The sequence below is a fragment of the Chiloscyllium plagiosum genome, unplaced genomic scaffold, assembly GCF_037043375.1.
Source record: "Chiloscyllium plagiosum isolate Xiang-an unplaced genomic scaffold, Cpla_swu_hap1 HiC_scaffold_14, whole genome shotgun sequence".
NCBI classification, from domain to species: Eukaryota; Metazoa; Chordata; class Chondrichthyes; order Orectolobiformes; family Hemiscylliidae; genus Chiloscyllium; species Chiloscyllium plagiosum.
Window position 1 is genome coordinate 68,417,183 of NW_028270152.1, and position 20,897 is coordinate 68,438,079.

At 47.6% G+C, this 20,897-nt stretch overlaps 2 protein-coding genes across 4 annotated transcripts in view; one reads left to right on the plus strand and one right to left on the minus strand.

Annotated features, from left to right (window-relative positions):
* LOC122559161 (uncharacterized) overlaps positions 1-12,494 on the minus strand; it is a 31,973-nt gene extending 19,479 nt beyond the window's left edge. The window contains exons 1-2 of one of the 3 annotated variants that reach the window (XR_015759430.1): positions 12,399-12,494; positions 2,585-2,714 (exon numbers count right to left, since the gene is read on the minus strand). Coding sequence is in view for 1 of the 3 variants with exons in the window: in XM_087994510.1 (XP_087850636.1) it covers positions 2,585-2,714; positions 7,984-8,735 (882 nt within the window). In the remaining 2 variants the exon portion in view is untranslated. Of the gene's footprint in view, positions 1-2,584; positions 2,715-2,976; positions 3,112-7,983; positions 9,764-12,398 lie in introns of those variants that run through there. The other 2 variants (XR_015759431.1, XM_087994510.1) reach the window with 2 other exon arrangements.
* The window catches only part of ccdc174 (coiled-coil domain containing 174), a 46,084-nt gene continuing 28,123 nt past the window's right edge, over positions 2,937-20,897 (plus strand). The window contains exons 1-3 of the mRNA XM_043708529.2: positions 2,937-3,095; positions 17,616-17,720; positions 18,548-18,648. Coding sequence (XP_043564464.2) covers positions 3,054-3,095; positions 17,616-17,720; positions 18,548-18,648 — 248 coding nt within the window. The 5' untranslated portion in view covers positions 2,937-3,053. The remainder of the gene's footprint in view (positions 3,096-17,615; positions 17,721-18,547; positions 18,649-20,897) is intronic.

Sequence of the window (20,897 nt, forward strand, 5' to 3'; positions counted from 1 at the left end):
CACAATCCCAACATGTTTCATTTATCATGTGTTAGAGACCAGCAACTTGTTAGAGATAGCAAGAAAAATATAACTACTCTAAAGTAAATGATGCTTGGGAAAACTACCATCACAATCAATAGAAACAAAGTGATTAGAGTTATTAAAATATATTTAGATCTGCAGATATTTAGATGTCCAAAGATGTGCTGGTTAGATGGATTGGCTGTACTAAATTGTCTCATAGAGTCTAGGGATGCGTAGGCCAGGTGGATTAGCCATGGTAAATGCGGGTATGGGGATAGGATTAGCGGGGGTGGGGGGGGGGCGGCTGGATCTGAATGGGATACTCTATGGATGGTGGGTGCAGACTCAATAGGCTGAATGGTCTCTTTCTGCACTGTAGGGATTCTATTATTCTGGATTCTCACCCCACAGTTATGTACTTGAGGAGGAAGAATTTGAGCTTTCTTGTGTTCTGCTAGACTTTAATATTGCTGGAGGATTATAGGTAATTGAAAAGTCACTGAAGTCGTGTGGCTATGTACTGGAAAGCATGTGGTAGGTGCATGGTAGAGATTATTTTTAATTTGGCACATACTATATCTGACCTAGAAGTGTTCAATTCTGATGCCATTTTGAAAGCATTCAATTTTTAAATATCTTTCATCCCAAGTGCAAATGTTTAATTAAACAAAAATGCTACCATTTTGATTCTGAATAATGGTGTAAGTTATTTTTAAAGCTTGACTGCCTTAGAGGAAGTTCACAAACAGTTTAAAAATACATGATACCGTTTTTGGAATGTTCGAAAGATTAGCAGATCTGCAATCACAATGTGATTGTTGATCTCACGGTGGCTTAGTGGTTAACACTGCTGCTTCACACCGCCAGGGACCCGGGTTCAACTTCCATCTCAGGCGACTGTCTGTGTGGAGTTTGTACATTCTCCCCGTGTCTGCGTGGGTTTCCTCCGGGTGCTCCAATTTCCTCCCACAGTCCAAAGATGTGTATGTTAGGTGAATTGGCCATGCTACATTGTCCGTAGTGTTAGGTGCATTTATCAGGGGTAAATGTAGGGGAATGGGTCTGGCTGGATTGCTCTTCGGAGGGTCGGTGTGGACTGGTTGGGCCGAAGGGCCTATTTCCACACTAGGGAATCTAATCTATTGATCAATGTATTTATATTTATCTTACCCATATATGTGTGAGGTTGTTGCTATTTAATTCAATTGATTTGCGCTGGGCAGGATTTATATACCTTAATGGTAAGGTCTTGGGGAGTGTTTCTGAACACAGAGAACTTGAAGTGCATTTCATAGTTTATTGGAAGTGGAGGAACAGGTAGATAGGATAGTGAAGAAGGCATTTGGTACGCTTGCCTTTATTGATCAATGCATAGGATTTGGGAGGTCATCTTGTGCCTGTACAGGCCACTTGTTAGGCCACTTTTGGACTACTGTGTGCAATTCTGGTCTGCCTGCTATAGAAAGGATGTTGTGAAACCTGAAAGGGTTCAGGAAAGATTTACAAAGGTTTAGGGTGTAGCAGGAGACAACAGCTTCGCTTCACTTGGAGGTCACCACTGATGATGTTACCTAGCCAGGTAATGAAACATCTGGATATCAAACCTACAGCTCAGCGAGCAAACCTATACCCTAAACCTCAACCTGAGCTACAAACCTTGCAAAAATTTACAAAGGTGTTGCCAAGACTGGAGTATTTAGCGATAGGGAGAGGCTGAATAGGCGAGGGCTTTTGTCCCTGGACTGTCTGAGGCTGAGGGGTGATCTTATTGAGGTTTATAAAATCATGAGGGGCATAGATAGGGTAAATAGACAGATCTTTTCCCTGGGGTGGGGAGTCCAAAACAAGAGGGCATAGGTTTAAGGTAAGAGGGAAAAGATTTAAAAGGGACCTAAGAGGTGACTTTTTCATGCAGAGGGTGGTGCATGCATGAAATGAGCTACCAGAGAAAGTGGTGGAGGCTTGTACAATTACAACATTTAAAAGGCATCTGGATGGGTATATGAATAAGAAGGGTTTAGAGGGATATGGGCCAAATGCTGGCAAATGGGACAAGACTAATGTAGCATATCTGGTCGGTATGGACGAGTTGGACCGCAGGGTCTGTTTCTGTGCTGCTTATCTCCATGACTCGAAGTTGCTCTTTTAAGCTGCAGTTGGGCCCAATGGCCTTTGTACGATTTGAAGAGCTGTTCTTTGCACCTGGAGCTTTTGGTAGAGCACTACAAGAGTGAAGCTGTTTCCTTAAAAATAGGCCTTGACATACAGACAAAAGTGAGGACTGTAGATGCTGGAAACCAGAGTTTAGATTAGAGTGGTGCTGGAAAAGCACAGCAGGTCAGACAGCATCCAAGGAGCAGGAAAATTGATGTTTCGGACAAAAGTCCTTCATCAGGAATCATACAGTTTGACATACATTGGCCCTATTGTTTAATTTACAGAGTGTCCTTACACCAATAGCTTGATTTCCCAGACATCTTATGGCGCAGGAGATCATTCAGGCCATTATTCCTGTAGCAGCTCATTAAATAAGCACTTTTTTTGCACATTATTTTTATCCAAATGAACATTCACTAACCTCCTGACCAGTTATTCTGCCACGAGCAACAGGAGGACGTATCTCTAATAGCCATTTAATAGATGGGCAACAACTATTCACAGTGTGCCAATCTTTAGCAAAGAAGATTAGGAGCTGGCAATCTGCCATCCTGGGGAGGAAAAAAAAAGTCATTCCAGCAGAGCATCTCAAAGTAGATACGAATTATTTAGATTAGATTAGATCCACACTGTACGTAATCTAATCTATCACAAACTGATCAATTGGAATGATTGACATGTAGGTTGGGTTCGCTGGCAGGGGGAAGCATGCTGTGACCTCATCAAGATGGCGGACCGGACAACCCAGCCTCTGCCCGGGAGCCCAAGCCCTCAATAGACCTTACTAATATGGCCGCCGGATGTAGCCTTTACCTCACTAAGATGGCGGCTGGACTTGCAGCGTTTAATGTTTGTTCAGAGCTGTCGGAATTAAATTGACCTTTATCGTCATGGATAAGAAAAAGAAAACGTTCGATGTGACGGCAGCGTCGGTGAGTGTCGAAGGTTGTAGATAAAGACTTCCTATGTTGTGAGTGTGGAGAGGCAGGCTCCATGTTAGTCCCCGGCCTACCTGGCTGCTGGGCCTGCTGTCCACGTCCATTCACTGGGCAGTCAGGGAGCGGGGAGCGGGGAGCACTGGGCAGTCAGGGAGCGGGGAGCGGGGAGCACTGGGCAGTCAGGGAGCGGGGAGCGGGGAGCACTGGGCAGTCAGGGAGCGGGGAGCACTGGGCAGTCAGGGAGCGGGGAGCGGGGAGCACTGGGCAGTCGGGGAGCGGGGAGCGGGGAGCACTGGGCAGTCAGGGAGCGGGGAGCACTGGGCAGTCAGGGAGCGGGGAGCGGGGAGCACTGGGCAGTCAGGGAGCGGGGAGCGGGGAGCACTGGGCAGTCAGGGAGCGGGGAGCACTGGGCAGTCAGGGAGCGGGGAGCGGGGAGCACTGGGCAGTCAGGGAGCGGGGAGCACTGGGCAGTCGGGGAGCACTGGGCAGTCAGGGAGCACTGGGCAGTCGGGGAGCAGGGAGCACTGGGCAGTCGGGGAGCACTGGGCAGTCAGGGAGCACTGGGCAGTCGGGGAGCAGGGAGCACTGGGCAGTCGGGGAGCAGGGAGCACTGGGCAGTCGGGGAGCAGGGAGCACTGGGCAGTCGGGGAGCAGGGAGCACTGGGCAGTCGGGGAGCAGGGAGCACTGGGCAGTCGGGGAGCAGGGAGCACTGGGCAGTCGGGGAGCAGGGAGCACTGGGCAGTCGGGGAGCAGGGAGCACTGGGCAGTCGGGGAGCAGGGAGCACTGGGCAGTCGGGGAGCACTGGGCAGTCAGGGAGCACTGGGCAGTCAGGGAGCACTGGGCAAGCAGGGAGCACTGGGCAGTCAGGGAGCAGGGAGCACTGGGCAGTCGGGGAGCACTGGGCAAGCAGGGAGCACTGGGCAGTCAGGGAGCAGGGAGCACTGGGCAGTCGGGGAGCACTGGGCAGTCAGGGAGCAGGGAGCACTGGGCAGTCGGGGAGCACTGGGCAAGCAGGGAGCACTGGGCAGTCAGGGAGCAGGGAGCACTGGGCAGTCGGGGAGCACTGGGCAGTCAGGGAGCACTGGGCAGTCGGGGAGCAGGGAGCACTGGGCAGTCGGGGAGCAGGGAGCACTGGGCAGTCGGGGAGCAGGGAGCACTGGGCAGTCGGGGAGCAGGGAGCACTGGGCAGTCGGGGAGCGGGGAGCAGGGAGCACTGGGCAGTCGGGGAGCAGGGAGCACTGGACAGTCGGGGAGCAGGGAGCACTGGGCAGTCGGGGAGCAGGGAGCACTGGGCAGTCGGGGAGCAGGGAGCACTGGACAGTCGGGGAGCAGGGAGCACTGGGCAGTCGGGGAGCAGGGAGCACTGGGCAGTCAGGGAGCACTGGGCAGTCGGGGAGCGGGGAGCAGGGAGCACTGGGCAGTCGGGGAGCGGGGAGCACTGGGCAGTCAGGGAGCACTGGACAGACGGGGAGCACTGGACAGTCGGGGAGCGGGGAGCACTGGGCAGTCGGGGAACGGGGAGCAGGGAGCACTGGACAGTCGGGGAGCGGGGAGCACTGGGCAGTCAGGGAGCACTGGGCAGTCAGGGAGCACTGGACAGTCGGGGAGCGGGGAGCACTGGGCAGTCGGGGAACGGGGAGCAGGGAGCACTGGACAGTCGGGGAGCGGGGAGCACTGGGCAGTCGGGGAGCGGGGAGCACTGGGCAGTCGGGGAGCGGGGAGCACTGGGCAGTCGGGGAGCGGGGAGCACTGGGCAGTCGGGGAGCGGGCAGCACTGGGCAGTCGGGGAATGGGGAGCGGGGAGCACTGGGCAGTCGGGGAGCGGGGAGCACTGGGCAGTCGGGGAGCAGGGAGCACTGGGCAGTCGGGGAGTGGGGAGCAGGGAGCACTGGACAGTCGGGGAGCACTGGGCAGTTGGGGAGCGGGGAGCACTGGGCAGTTGGGGAGCGGGGAGCACTGGGCAGTTGGGGAGCGGGGAGCACTGGGCAGTTGGGGAGCAGGGAGCACTGGGCAGTCGGGGAGCGGGTAGCAGGGAGTAGGGAGCACTGGGCAGTCGGAGCAGTGAGCGGGGAGCACTGGGCAGTCGGGGAGTGGGGAGTAGGGAGCAGGGAGCACTGGGCAGTCGGAGCAGTGAGCGGGGAGCACTGGGCAGTCGGAGCAGTGAGCAGGGAGCACTGGGCAGTCGGGGAGCGGGGAAAACTGGGCAGTCAGGGAGCAGGGAGCACTGGGCAGTCGGGGAGCTGGGAGCACTGGGCAGTCGGGGAGTGGGGAGCAGGGAGTAGGGAGCACTGGGCAGTCGGAGCAGTGAGCGGAGAGCACTGGGCAGTCGGGGAGTAGGGAGCTGGGAGCACTGGGCAGTCGGGGAGCTGGGAGCACTGGGCAGTCGGGGAGCTGGGAGCACTGGGCAGTCGGGGAGCTGGGAGCACTGGGCAGTCGGGGAGCTGGGAGCACTGGGCAGTCGGGGAGCAGGGAGCACTGGGCAGTCGGGGAGCAGGGAGCACTGGGCAGTCGGGGAGCAGGGAGCACTGGGCAGTCGGGGAGCTGGGAGCACTGGGCAGTCGGGGAGCTGGGAGCACTGGGCAGTCGGGGAGCGGGGAGCACTGGGCAGTCCGGGAGCTGGGTGCATGGAGCACTGGGCAGTCGGGGAACAGGGAGCACTGGGCAGTCGAGGAGTGGGGAGCAGGGAGTAGAGAGCACTGGGCAGTCGGAGCAGTGAGCGGAGAGCACTGGGCAGTCAGGGAGTAGGGAGCTGGGAGCACTGGGCAGTCGGGGAGCTGGGAGCACTGGGCAGTCGGGGAGCAGGGAGCACTGGACAGTCGGGGAGCGGGGAGCACTGGGCAGTCCGGGAGCTGGGTGCATGGAGCACTGGGCAGTCGGGGAGCAGGGAGCACTGGGCAGTCGGGGAGCGGGGTGCACTGGTCAGTCGGGGAGCGGGGAGCACTGGTCAGTCGGGGAGCGGGGAGCACTGGTCAGTCGGGGAGCGGGGAGCACTGGTCAGTCGGGGAGCGGGGAGCACTGGTCAGTCGGGGAGCGGGGAGCACTGGTCAGTCGGGGAGCGGGGAGCACTGGTCAGTCGGGGAGCTGGGAGCACTGGTCAGTCGGGGAGCTGGGAGCACTGGTCAGTCGGGGAGCTGGGAGCACTGGGCAGTCGGGGAGCTGGGAGCACTGGGCAGTCGGGGAGCTGGGAGCACTGGGCAGTCCGGGAGCTGGGAGCACTGGGCAGTCCGGGAGCTGGGTGCATGGAGCACTGGGCAGTCGGGGAACAGGGAGCACTGGGCAGTCGAGGAGTGGGGAGCAGGGAGTAGGGAGCACTGGGCAGTCGGAGCAGTGAGCGGAGAGCACTGGGCAGTCGGGGAGTAGGGAGCTGGGAGCACTGGGCAGTCGGGGAGCTGGGAGCACTGGGCAGTCGGGGAGCTGGGAGCACTGGGCAGTCGGGGAGCTGGGAGCACTGGGCAGTCGGGGAGCAGGGAGCACTGGACAGTCGGGGAGCACTGGGCAGTCCGGGAGCTGGGTGCATGGAGCACTGGTCAGTCGGGGAGCAGGGAGCACTGGTCAGTCGGGGAGCAGGGAGCACTGGTCAGTCGGGGAGCAGGGAGCACTGGGCAGTCGGGGAGCGGGGAGCACTGGACAGTCGGGGAGCACTGGGCAGTCCGGGAGCTGGGTGCACGGAGCACTGGGCAGTCGGGGAGCAGGGAGCACTGGTCAGTCGGGGAGCGGGGAGCACTGGTCAGTCGGGGAGCGGGGAGCACTGGTCAGTCTGGGAGCGGGGAGCACTGGTCAGTCTGGGAGCGGGGAGCACTGGTCAGTCTGGGAGCGGGGAGCACTGGGCAGTCGGGGAGCGGGGAGCACTGGGCAGTCGGGGGGCGGGGTGCGCGGAGCATCGGGCAGTCGGGGAGCGGGGAGCACTGGGCAGTCGGGGAGCAGGTGGCAGGGGGACCGCTGTCTGTTGAAGTGCTTCGGATCTAATTAGCAGCTTTCTGTGGGGGGGTTCGCGCGGAATTAAAAACAAACACATCTCAAGTATTTCCTAATCCCTGCATGATCCAAAATACTTCATAAACTGGAGGCTGCCCACAACACGAATGTTTGCAACAAAAGCAGTTATGGCTGGAGAAACTCAGCAGGTCTGATAGTATCTGTGGGAGTGAAACAAAGTCCACTGGCCTTTCTTTAGAACTAGACCCGCTGAGTTTCTCCAGCCATTTCTTTTTGTTTCAGGTTTCCAGCATCCGGAGGTCTTTGTTTTATGTTACTGCTTGAACCCTTATTTGTCCCATTGTCTTTCCCTGTCCTTTGTGCTTACTGATTTACATTAGCTCTCGGTCTGACAAAACTTCCATTTTTAAATTCTCATCCTTAAATTCTTGTCCTTTCCTGCCTCTACAATCTGCTCTTACTGTCTGAGAAATCTATCTACCTCTAATTCTGGCCTTTCTACATCCTTATCTTGTCTTCACTGCCTCTCCCCCCAATACTAGAGGTCATACCTTCAACCCCTGGGTCGTAAACTCTGTAATGCCGCCACTGAACAACCTCTCCCTCTCCTCTGTCAAAACCATCTTAAGAGTTACATCAGTAGCCAATTTTTTAATCTGTCCAAATGGCCTGGATTTTGTGGTCAGCATCAAACAAACTATGAATTGAATTGAATTTATTGTCATGTGTACTGAGACACAGTGAAAAGTTTTGTCTTGCAAGCAAAACAGGCAGATCACAGAGTTAGCTAACATAGATAAGTAAATAATAGGTAAACAGCAGCAAAACAACAACATATGTACAGGCGAATGCTAAGAGTTTGTGAGTCTATTCAGTATTCTAACAACAGTAAGGTAGAAACTGTTTCAAAACCGGCTGGTGTGTGTGTGTTCAGGCTTCTGTACCTTCTTCCCAATGGTAGACGTTGTAGAAAAGTATTGCCAGGGTGGGATGGATCTTTGAGAATGCTGGTGGTCTTTCCTGGATAGTAGGCTTGGTAGATGGATTCTGTAGATGGGAGGTTGGCCTTTGTGATTGTCCGGGCTACTCTCTGTAACCGTCTCCAATCTTGAATGGTACAGTGGCCGTACCAGGTAGTGATACATCCAGACAGAATACTCTCGATGGCACACCTATGAAAGTTGGCAAGGGTATTCGCTTTCATGCCAAATTTTCTCGGCTGCCTGAGGAGGAAGAGACATTGTTGGGCCTTTGTAACCAGTGCATCCACATGAAGAGTCCAGGAAAGCTTGTTGTGGATGACCACTCCCAGGAGCTTGACACTCTCCACTCGTTCCACCTCTGCGCTGTTAATGTGTAGGAGGGCATGAGTAACATCCCGCCGAAAGTCAGTAATGAGTTCCTTAGTTTTGCCGGTATTGAGAGCTAGGTTGTTCTCAGTGCACCATTTTTCCAGATCTTCCATCTCCTGACTGTAGTCTGTTTCGTTGCCTTCTGAGATTTGACCAACTATGGTGGTGTCATCAGCGACCTTGTAAATGGCATTAGTCTGGAAATTGGCAATGCAGTCATGGGTGTACAGTGAGTACAGTCGGGGACTGATACGCACCCCTGGGCGGGTGGTCCAGTGTTGAGTGTTAGTGAGGATGAAATATTGACTCCAATCTTCACTGATTGTGGCCTGTGGAAGAATCATTCAATATTCTTTAAAGATTACAAGGAGACGCAGAAAATGCCTCACGAAGTTAAACTTTAATTTGCAAAGAAAAGCTGTGACAATCAGCCAATGGCTTCCTAATTGCTCACAAGTCCTTTATCTCATTACAGATTATGCAGTTGTTGTTCCCGCGTTTATTGGATAACATTAGCATAACCAATCATACTGGCTTGCTTTGTCTTTCTAAACTAATCATTGTCTGCCACACTGATTTCCTAAATTATGCTTAACCTATCACAGTATGCTACCATTATCTGTTACTGGAGCTCTGTAATATGATCCCAGACACGCATTACAGCACTAAGTTAATGACATAACTGTCAGAGTAACTTCCATACCTGTGGGTCAGGAAACTGAGGATCCAGTTGCAGAGAGTAGGGTTTAGTCCGAGATCACTAAGTTTAGTAATCAGTCTCGAGGGGATAATAGTGTTGAAGGCTGAAGTGTAATCAATGAGCAGGATTCTTATGTAGCTGTTCTTAGTGTCATGATGTTCTAGGGAGGAGTGAAGAGCAAATGATATGGATTCTGACGTGGATCGGTTGGTACGATAGGCAAATTGGAGTTGGTCAAGAGTAGTGGGGAGTCTGGAGTTGATTAATGCCATGACCAGCCTTTCAAAGCACTTTATGACCATCCAAATTAGGGCCATTGGGCGGTAGTCATTGAGACATGCTGCATGAGCCTTCTTAGGTACAGGGATGAGGTTGGCCCTCTTAAAACAGGCAGGGACAGCGGCCTGCTGCAGGGAGAGGTTGAAGATATCTTGAGAAGACCTCTGCCAGTTGATCTGCGCGTGCTCTGAGTGCACGCCTCGTACTCCGTCTGGTCCCATCACTTTCCTGGATGCACGTGAAGGAAAACTTATCTGCCTTCTGATGCAGTGACTGTTGGGATAGGTTCGTCAGTACTTGTCAGTATAGGTATTACTTCTCCGCCGAAATTCTGCTCAAAGCAAGCATAGAAGGCATTGAGACGATCTGAGAGGGATGTGTCTTCGTCTGCTATCTTGCACTGTCTGTTTTTAGAACCTGTGATATCATTCAGTCCTTGCCATAGCCGCCCGGTGTCTGTCTGGGTCTCTAGTTTGGATCGGTATTGGTCCTTGGCTGTCTTAATGGGTCTGCGAACATCATACTGGGATTCCTTATATTTGAGTGGATCTCCTGATCTGAAGGCCTCACGCCTGGTTTTTAGCAGGTTCTGTACCTCCTGATTCATCCAGGGTTTCCTGTTGAGGAACACCGAGATTGACTTCCTCAGTATGCAGCCCTCCACACACTTGCTGATAAAGTCTGTGATGGTGGTGGCCTACTCGTCCAAGGTACCTGTGGACTGTTTGAACACAGCTCCAATCAGCCAATTCCAGACAGCACCAGAGTTGATCCTCTGCCTCCTCCGACCTGTACCCGCGAGGGGGGGTCTCCTGCTTGAGCTTTTGACTGTAAGCCGGGAGAAGAAGCTCGGCATTGCGGAAATTAGGGCGGGGGATGGAGCGGTAGGCATCATTCCCAGTGGTGTAGCAGTGGTCTAAAATGTTTGGGCTCCTGGTGGGGCAGGTAATGTTCTGGTGGTACTTGGGCAACACCTTCCTTAGATTGCATTATTAGTTATGTATCGCCTACAGTTTTATTATAGGCTCTTGAGTGGCAAGTGGAACCTTACAATAGGAGTCGATGCAATGCCCTTTAGAGATGGTTCCGTGACCTGCATGACCAGGGCAAGCAACTGCTTGTCTCTTCCAGCAGATTGAAGAATTCTTAGAGATATAAAGCATGAATCAGGTTTTGTAAGTTACAGTATTAAATCTATATATAGTAAGTAAATACAGTGGAGAAGGAAACCAGGATAAAATTAAAGGGAAGTGATGAGAGACAAAAAAATGTAATTTTGGTAATTAAAATCTGAAAGAATAATAGTCCATAGTTTGTGTAAAAATAGATTTTCAGTGTTGGAGAAATTATTTGGAAGTAATACACATCCTTTCTCCTTTCAACCTGTCTGCAACCTTTGATAAGATTGACCCCACTATCTTGTTCCAATGGTTTTCTCTTATTATCCAGTGGGTGGGAGTACTCAATTGCTTCCATTCTTATGTATTTAATCATAGCCAGGGAATCACCTGCAATGGCTTCTCTATCAACTCCTGCTCAGTTATGCCCTAAAGATTGAGCCTTGGTCCTTCACTATTTCTCATTATATTCTGTCTCCAGGCAACATCATCTGAAGATGTGATGTCAAGTTGCACATATTTGCTAATGATACAAAGCTCAACCTTTTCATAATCCGTTTATTGTGTTAGGTTATTGTCTCACATTCAATATCAAATGAGCAGAGCATTCCTCCATTTAAATCTCGGGAAGACTAAAATGATTATTTTTCGTCTCTTGCTGCTGACTCCATTCCTCTCCCTTATAACTATCCAAGTCTGAAATAGACTGTTTGTGATCTTGGTGTCAAGTTTGACTCCAGATTTAATGTCTGACCTTCTGTCTGCTGCTACAGTTAGGTCACCTGTTTGAATGTCCATAATACTGCCTGCCCCTGTTCCTGCCTCGGTTTATCAATTACTGCAATTCTTGTTCATCCCTTTATTACATCCAGATTGGACTATTCCAATGTGCTTCTAACTAACTTCCAAGGTTCTGCCGTTCGTAAACTTGAGGTTCCTGTGTCATGAGTTGTGCCAATGTTTTGTTCAACCATGACCCCTGTACTTGCTCACTTAAGTTGACTTCAGATTGACAGTGCCTTGATTTTAAAATTTCCAAACTTGTTTTCTCTCCAGGACTTTGCTTTGTACCTAGTTCTGTAACCTCCTCGAGCTCAGAGCCCACCTAATATCTGCGCTGTTCTAATTCTTGCCTCCTTGTGCGTACCTGATTTTGATTGCTCCAATATTGGTGGCCATGCCTGGACTTGCACAGACACAAGGCTCTGGAATTTCCTCCCTACACTTCTCTGTCTCTCCCTCTTCTTCCTCTTTTAAGATAATCGTTAAAACCTGTTTCTTTGACCTAATTTTAGGTCATCCACCCCATAGCACTTTTTGTGGAATGAAGTGTCTGGATTGGTAGAATGGGTACAGAACAGAAGGAGGCCAATGAGCCTGTCATTACTGTTCGAGAGTGCCACTTAGCTAATGCCATTCCTCATAGTCTTATGAATCCTTTCCTTTCTCCCACTATGTTTGAAACCTGTAATCCAGCCGCCTTCATTGGACTCTCCGACAATGCAAAAACCAAAATAACTGGGGATGCTATAAATCAGAAATGAAACAGAAATTGCTGGAAAAGTTCAGCAGGTCTGACAGCATCTGTGGAGAGAAATCAGAGGAAGGGTCACCGGATCCGAAATGTTAACTCTGATTTCTCTTCGCAGATGCTGCTGAGCTTTTCCAGCAACTTCTGTTTTGTCTCTGATGATGCACACCACTTAATGTCATTTTGTTTTCCCCAGCATGTCACCTTTAGCTCTTTTACCAATCCCTTAAATCGGTGCCTTCTGATTCCTAACACTTTCATCAAAGGGGACAGCTTTTCATCTATTCTGTCAAGACCTCTCATGATTTTGAACATCTGTTTTCAGATTTTTATGTTAAAAGCAGTATAAAAATATAAATTGTTAAGAATTAGGACTTACCACACCAGTCAACATTCATTTGCAGTTCAGTAAACATTTTTTGGGATATTCTTTGAGTATTTAGTGGGTGTGTGCCATAGCCTTTCCCTGTTTAAGTGAATGGATGTGTTGAGGCCTGTGGAGGAGCAGGAAGATTTGCACATCAGCTCTCTGATTTCCGGCCATGATATAGTGGTTGAACTAAATTTTTTTTACTCATGGGAAGAAACACTATGACTGAGCTACTACTGTTGCAAATTCAGCCTTCGGCTTTCCTGATTGTTATCCAGTGAACTGGAAAGTCTGTGTGTGTGACTGTACAAGCTTAGGCTTAGCTGTGATGCCTCTGACAGTTGAATAGGTTATAGCTGGTCATTGTTTCAACGGGTGCACACAAGTTTCGACTTGTGCACTATAACAAAGTGCTAATAGAGTGGTTTTACCTACCATCAAATAATACTTCTGTGAGGTGGTTGCAACTAGTAAAATGCACATGTTATTCTTTGTAAAGAGAATACCTTTGTATTGGCCTTTTTTACACCAACTAACATTGATTTCTCTGAGCAAGATTATTAACTGGGGCACTACAACCCTTAATTGTTGATAGCTGTCTAGTTTGAAAAAACATAAAAGCAGTTTTTCTAAGATGGATAAAATGCATTTGTGGTTTGATTTTTGACGTCATTTCCTTGGTCCATAAATACCATTATAATGAGAACTCCTCCAGCAGTGGGCAGCTGTCATTTTCAATTGTATCGCACTACTTTCCATAATTCTCAAATTGTCACATTTGGCAAACATCTTCCAGGCCTTCAGTGTTACACTTGTCAGTGAGAGCACAATTGTGACGATCTGAATTAAATAGAATAACAGTCCAGAACAGAGAACTGACCAACTTGTTGGTTTAAATTTCAGGTTGCAAGTTGCGAGGTTTCCTCAAACCACCATTGAGCAGTAAAGCAAAATGAGTAAAAGCAAGATTGAACATAACTGGAGAGCTTAGTTCAGTCAGCTTACTGTCACTGATGGGAAAGGTTCTGGAATGTTGCCTTTATTTTCTCATAGGATATGGGCTTACTGGCAAACTCTGCATTCATTGTCGATCCTCAATTACCCTTACTGAATGGCTTGCTAAACCATTTGGGAGGGCACTTCAGAGTCAGCCACATTGCTGTGGGTCTGCTATCATATAAAGGCCAGACAAGGTGGTAAGAATGGCAGATTTTCTTCTCTAAATGGCCATTATTGAACTAGATGGGTTTCTGCACAATCAGCGAAACGTGTCCCATTGACACTGACATAGAATACCAGCAGTGCAGAAACGGGCCATTTGGTCCCACAAGTCCACACTCCGAAGAGTGTCCCACCCAGACCCATTCCCTTATCCTATTACTCTACATTTCCTCTGACTAATGCACCTAACCGGCACATCCCTGAACACTATGGGCAATTCAGCATGGTCAGTCCTCCTAATCTGCACATCTTTGGATTGTGGGAGGAAACCCACGCAGACGCTGGGAGAATATGCAAACTCCACACACACACACAGTCACCAAGGCTGGAATCAAACCCGGTTCTCTGGCGCTGTGAGGCAGCATTGTTAACCATTGAGCCACCGTGTCACCCCCACGGTCACGGTCTCCATCACTAAGATTTGTTTAATATTCCAGGTTTATTGGCTGAACTTAAATTCCAGTAGCAACTGTGGTGGAATTTGAACCTACATCTCCAGAACATTTGATTTTGCCATTAAAATGCTTGTTCAGTGACATTACCTCCCCGCCCACTGTCTCCTGATTTTCATATGTTCAACGGTGTTATGAAACATGTCAAGACAGAAAATTTGACATTTTATTTTTAGGCAGGCTGTTATCTATTTAGCTACACATTACCTAATTTCACCCTCATCTTTGTCATGAGTCTATCATGAGGTACCTTATCAAAGGCCCTTTGAAAATAATCATGTGACATTTACTAATTGCCCTTGTCTATTCTTCAACCAGATAACGGAAAAAATTCTGTCAGGCTCGTTAACTGTGGCTTTGAAGAGTTGAGTTGTCTTAAAAATAAAAACAGGGCCTCAGAAACCCCTCGGTTCCACTTTGAGAATTCTGTACCTACATCTCTGTCTCCAGAGTGAAGTCAGGTGTGACATACTCGTTCAATACGCTGCCACTGTCCTGTGGCTCCACACACAGATTGCCCCATTGATCCCTAATGGAGCTGGCTCTTTCCCTGGTTATCCTGTTTCCCTTAATATGCTTGCAGGATATCTTGGGATTCTTCCTAATCTAGACCTGCTAGTGTTTCTTTCGTGTCCCCACTTTGCTCTCCTAATTGCTTTCTTAAATTCTTCTCTGCACTTTCTATTCTCCGCTGGGACCTTTGTTGATTTGCTGCCTTTGCAAGTGTTAAAAGCTTCTCTTTTTTGTCCTTGTTATCGGGTCCTGAATATTCCTAGACATCCAGGGTTTTCTGGGCTTGTTGCTCCTACATTTCATCCTAAAGGGAACATGTCAGGCTGGACTCTCACCAAACCTAGTTTGAATGTCCCCACTCTGCTGCTGTAGATATACCCACAAGCACTTGCTCCCAGTCTACATTGGCTAGATCCTGTCTTATTTTAATAAAATTTGCCTTCCCACATTCCAAAACATTTTTTTCTGCAGGCCATCTTTTTTTCCCCCTCAAATGCATTGTTTTGTGGTTCCAATCACAAAAATACTCCTCCACAACTACCTCGGACTCTTGATTCATGTGAATGCCTTTTGTTTTGTAGCTGCTTCCTAATTTACATTTATATAGCACCTTTCATGATCTCAAAGTACTTTACGGTTAATGAATGTTGTGACTGGTTGTGGGAAATACAGTAGCCAATTTGTACTGTATAATGCAAGCACCCATAAACAACAGTTGTGGACAACTAAGAGTAAGCTGCTAGCCCTTTTAAACAGGAGCATGATGAAAACTCAGTAAAGACCATTTCGAAGGCAGTGCACAGGGGCAGGTTAGCAGTCACATTTAGCAGTTTCATTTATCATGGAATCATAGAATGCCTACAATGTGGAAACAGGCCCTTCAGCCCAACAAGTCAACAAGTCTGAAGAGTAACCCACCCAGACCCATTCCCCCTACACTATATTTACCCCTGACTAATGCACTGAACCTACACATCAGTGAACACTGCAGGCAATGTTAGCACAGCCAAATCAACAGACCTGCTCATCTTTGGACTGTGGGAGGAAACCGGAGCACCCGGAGGAAACCCACGCAGACACTGGGAGAATGTGCAAACTCCACACTGACAGTCGCCTGAGACTGGAATTGAACCCGGGTCCCTGGTGCTGTGAGGCAGCAGTGCTAACCACTGAGCCACTGGATTTCAAAGAGGAAATTACTACCCTATTAGTTTCAATCTTGTCAGATGTGAGAGACAAATAGTGCAAACAAATAAATAATCTGTATTTAGAAAATATTTATTGCGCTTAAGTCAGCCCTGAGCAAAACTTTGTTAATACAAGCAAAGTTCTCAGGAATTCATAAAACTCTTCAAAACCAGAGAATTGTCTTTGAAATATAGTCTTTGTTGCTGTTGGCTTGAAAGCATCCTATTCATACAGAGGAAGACCCCCCAAACAGCAAGGCTGTAAACATTTGAGGGAGGATTGTTGGCCCGGTCAGGAGGCAGATTCCCAGCATTTTAATGAAGAGTGTCATTGGTTCTTTTACATTACCTGAACAGGCTGATGTGTAACCTGTCATCAAAATGAAAGTATCTCTGGGGCATTGTAGCTGTCCCTGAGTATTACACCTAAGCATTAGCCTGGAATATATACTACATTCCTGGTGTAGGATCTAAAGTCACAGCATTCTCAGAGGCAGGAATATTTCCATATGAACAACAGCAAGTTATTCAATTCCGGAGCCTGTAAGACCATCCAGTTTGACCATTACTGAACGATGTGACACCTTCTTGAGAGCTTTCATTCAGAGCTCCAGGTGCCACTCCTATCTAACATTGACCAAAGGAACTGTTTAAGGGGTACAATGTCTGATGTGACAAAGCTCCTCTTTTTAACAAGGTTATTGCTGTCCTTGGCTTTTTTTTTCAGGGAGGTTGTAAACGTCACAGACTCCGAAAAGTCTGGGGTTGAAGGATTTTAGGGCCAATACTTGGTCAGACAGAAGGCTTTCAAGTTTAAAAAAATCCCTTGTATATTGAAAGGGGAGTGGCCGGTTCTCTCAGCTCAGTTTTACTCCGGATTTGGTTTGGTGTTTAGCAGTAATGTGGAAAAAGCTACTCGACCCAGAAGCAGGTCCAGGCTGGTACTCTCTCTCTCTCTCTCTCTCTCTCTGACTCCCATCTGTAAGAACTTGTGTTTGGTTTTACATTTTTGTGCCAAAAGGTGTTTATGAGGATTGTCGCAAGTATTTGGAACAGTATCATTAAGTTGGGGTGATTGGTTGGGTTTTCGGAGAGATTAAGTTATTCGGTATTCTGTTTTCTGTTGTTAGTGTTTCATTCAGTAATCTTGTCAATAAATTCTGTTTTGTTTAAAACTAAGTGGTTTGTCCAGCTGATTTGGATTATCCACTCTACACCTGTTTAAAACAACTTGCAAAGTTAGGGTCTGGGCTACCTTCTTGAAATGTTTTGAGGGGGATGTAGCCTGGTCCATAACACTGTCAATTCTTAATTTTGACCTGACCATGTTTTGCAATTCTTCGAACAATGGAGGGAAAGTTAGTGTATTCATTACTATCACATAGAGCTCTGGATAGAGAGTAAATTATTTTCTCATAGCAACTACAATGTTTGCGTTTAATAAACCAGTGTTCCATTTCATCTTTAAAAGTGATTCCTTTGTTGTCCGTTTATATTGTATGCCATCAGCATATTAGGCCAGGCAACATCCGAGGAGCAGGAGAATCGACGTTTCAGGCATAAGCCCTTCTTCAGGCAGGATTCCTGAAGAAGGGCTTATGCCCGAAACGTCGATTCTCCTGCTCCTCGGATGTTGCCTGGCCTGCTGTGTTTTTCCAGCACCACATTTTTCAACTCTGGTCTCCAGCATCTGCAGTCCTCACTTTCTCCATCAGCATATTAGGTCTGCTGTCTTTCATGGCAGGACACAATATTTCTGTATCCACGTGATATGCAATTTTTGGGATTTTTAATTTACAAATTGTTCCAACAACCCTGTATTGTTATTGAAAAGGAAAAATTCTGTGTTTCAGCTGGTGGATCTGAAGGCAGAACTTTACCGGAAACAGGAGGAATTCAAACAGGATAAACTTTTGAAAGAAGCAGGGGCTCCATTTAAAGCAAAACCAGTGAACAAGGTAGGAGTGTTGTAACCGTCATTACTACTGTTTCTCATCAGGCTCGTAGAGGTCATGGAATTTGCCAAGTGACAATCATGTTTTTATTAATGTCTGTATGAATGTTGTGCTCAGTGAGTGACGGAAAGCATCTGACAGTCATTTTGTCTTTTCAGTTCAATTTGGAGAGACATAGTCGGTGAGGTGAAAGCATCTCACAGGATGCAATATTGTCACATCAATGTCCATTAACTTAAGTTTAATTTTCCTTTTTCTTTGAGTATTTATGTCAGTGTTCTAAAGCAGCCTTGTGATGACACTGCGAAATATCGTTCTTGATTGGTGGGCTTCACACTAACTTTAATTGCTCTTGAGAAATGGCAGACCGGTGCACATTGAAGTTCTTAGTGAGCTAGGTTTTGTTTTAGTTGTTTTTCTCTGACTGTGCCTTCACTCTCACCAAACAGATGAGGAGAGTCTTTCTTTCTCCCAAGTGTGTGTTTGTCTTGCCCTTTCGCTGTATGTATGAGAATATTCATCTTTCAATTTCAGCTTGTAAGTTATTTCTAGATAAACATTGTCCATACCTAAATCATTTGAGGTTGGGGCTGAGACACATAATCGGTGGTGTGTTTGATAGTGGCGAACTGTGACAGTATTGGAAAGCGTTCAGTCTCCCTCACGTGCCACACCTTGATGACCAACCAAGCATTTCTTAAAAAATAAATCACTGCTTTGTACATTTTTTCTGAAACTGAGATTGCCTTATTGGACATTACTTGACAACACCTGCAGTATTCGTGGAGATGCAGGGAAATCTTAAACTGATGATCTGTAAATTTTAACAGAAGCCGACTATCTGGACCAAGCAAAATGCAGGGGTTTTAAGTCGGGCTGAGAAGGACATAGAAGAAAGCATTGAGGAACAGCAGACTCTCGATAAATCAAAGTAAGAGTTTGATCTGAAATTTATATTCAATGTGAGTCAATATCCTAGAATGGTACATTGTTATTAACTGCTTAGTGAGATTTCAATTGACAACCTAATATCTTTGGATAAACATTGTTGGCTGTGCTGGGGAAACTACAGAAGTCTATAATAAAGGATGTGGTAACTGAACACCTCACAAATTTTCAACTAATCAAAGAGAGCCAGTATAGATCCATGTCTGGTAGGTCTTGCCGTCAAATCTTATTGAAGTTTTTTGAAGAGGTGACTAAAGTAGTGGACTGGGAAATGTCTATGGATGTTGTTTATATGGATTTCCAGAAGGCATTTGATAAAGCCCCACATCAGAGACTGTTAAGTAAAGTAGAAGCCCACAGAATTGAGCACAAATTACTGATATGGCTGGGAAGTTGGTCGAGTGACTGGTGACAGAAAGTAGGGATATTGAGTAGGTTATTAAATTGGCAAGATGTGACCAGTGGTGATCCACAAGGATCTATGTTAGGGCCTCAATTACTCGCATTATTTATTCATGATTGGATTATTGGATAACTGCATATAAAGTCATATATCCCAATTTTTTTTGATGACACTAAGCTAGGTGACGTTGTAAACAGTGTGTTTGATAGCATAAAATTGCAAAGGGAATTTGATAGACTGTGTGAATGAGCAGAATTGTGGCAGATAGAATTCAATGTAAGCAAGTGTGAGGTTATCCATTTGGAACCGAAAAAGGAGAGATCAGGGAACTTTCTAGATGGTGTGGAGTTAAATACAGAGCTGAAAATGTGTTGCTGGAAAAGCGCAGCAGGTCAGGCAGCATCCAGGGAACAGGAGAATCGACGTTTCGGGCATAAGCCCTTCTTCAGGAATCCAGGGAACAGGAGAATCGACGTTTCGGGCATAAGCCTGATCTCTCTTCTAGAGATGGATTCCTGAAGAAGGGCTTATGCCCGAAACGTCGATTCTCCTGTTCCCTGGATGCTGCCTGACCTGCTGCGCTTTTCCAGCAACACATTTTCAGCTCTGATCTCCAGCATCTGCAGACCTCACTTTCTCCTGGAGTTAAATACAGTAGATGTTCGGAGAAACTTGGACATTCAGGTGTACAGATCTTTAAATGCCACAACAAGTGCAGAAAATAATCAAGAAAGCTAATGGAATACTGACTAGTGTATCTAAGAGGACTGGAATGCAGGGATGGTGCAGTTATGCAAAATCCTGGTTCGTCCCCATTTGGAGTACTGCAAGCAGATCTGGGTACCACATCTTAGGAAGGATATAATGGCCTTTGAGTGAGTACAATATATGTTTACATGATATCTGAGCTAAATTATGAGGAGAAACTATGCGTATTTATCCTGTTTTCTCTAGATTTAGAAGGTTAAGGGGTGATCTGATCGAAGTTTTCAAGATATTAGCAGAAAAAGACTGGGTAGATCAACATAAACTATTTCGACTGGTTGGGGATTCTGGAACTAGCCAGCAAAGTCTAAGAATTAGGGCTAGACCATTCATAAGAGATGTGAGGAAGCACTTCGACACACAAAAAGGATGGTAGGTGTATGGAACTCTCTTCTAGAAACAGCAGTGGGTGCTCGATCGGTTGTTAATTTTAAATCTGAGATGGATAAATATTTGTCAAAGCAAAGGTATTAAGGGATATGGGTCAAAGGTAGAGTTATATGAAGTTAGGCCACAGATTAGCTATGATCTCGTTGAATGTTGAAACAGGCTCAAGGGGCTGAATGGCCTACTGCTGTTCCTATGAGGGGTGAATTATATTCCAGTCACCTACTGGAATGCAATGATATTGAAAGGGGAGGTGGTTGGGAATTGGTGCTATTTTATCTTGTGATCATGAACATGTTTGTGCTTGTAAATTTCCTTCCTTTTTTGGAAACTGCACAAAGCTAGGGAAGTGGGAGGGTGACTCTGCTGAATGGGAGAATTCAACACTTGGCTAAGGATATATTCAAATTTGGGGCCTGTGTATCCCATCTTAAAGGGATCAGTAACTTAATAAAATGGGATTTCAATTTGCTGACTTGGAGTCATAGAGATGTACAGCATGGAAACAAACCCTTCGGTTCAACCCAATCTAGTCCCACCTGCCAGCACCCGGCCCATCCCTCCAAACCCTTCCTATTCATATACCCATCCAGATGGCTCTTAAATGTTGCAATTCTACTAGCCTCCACCACTTCCTCTGGCAGCTCATTCCATACCCGTACCACCCTCTGTGTGGA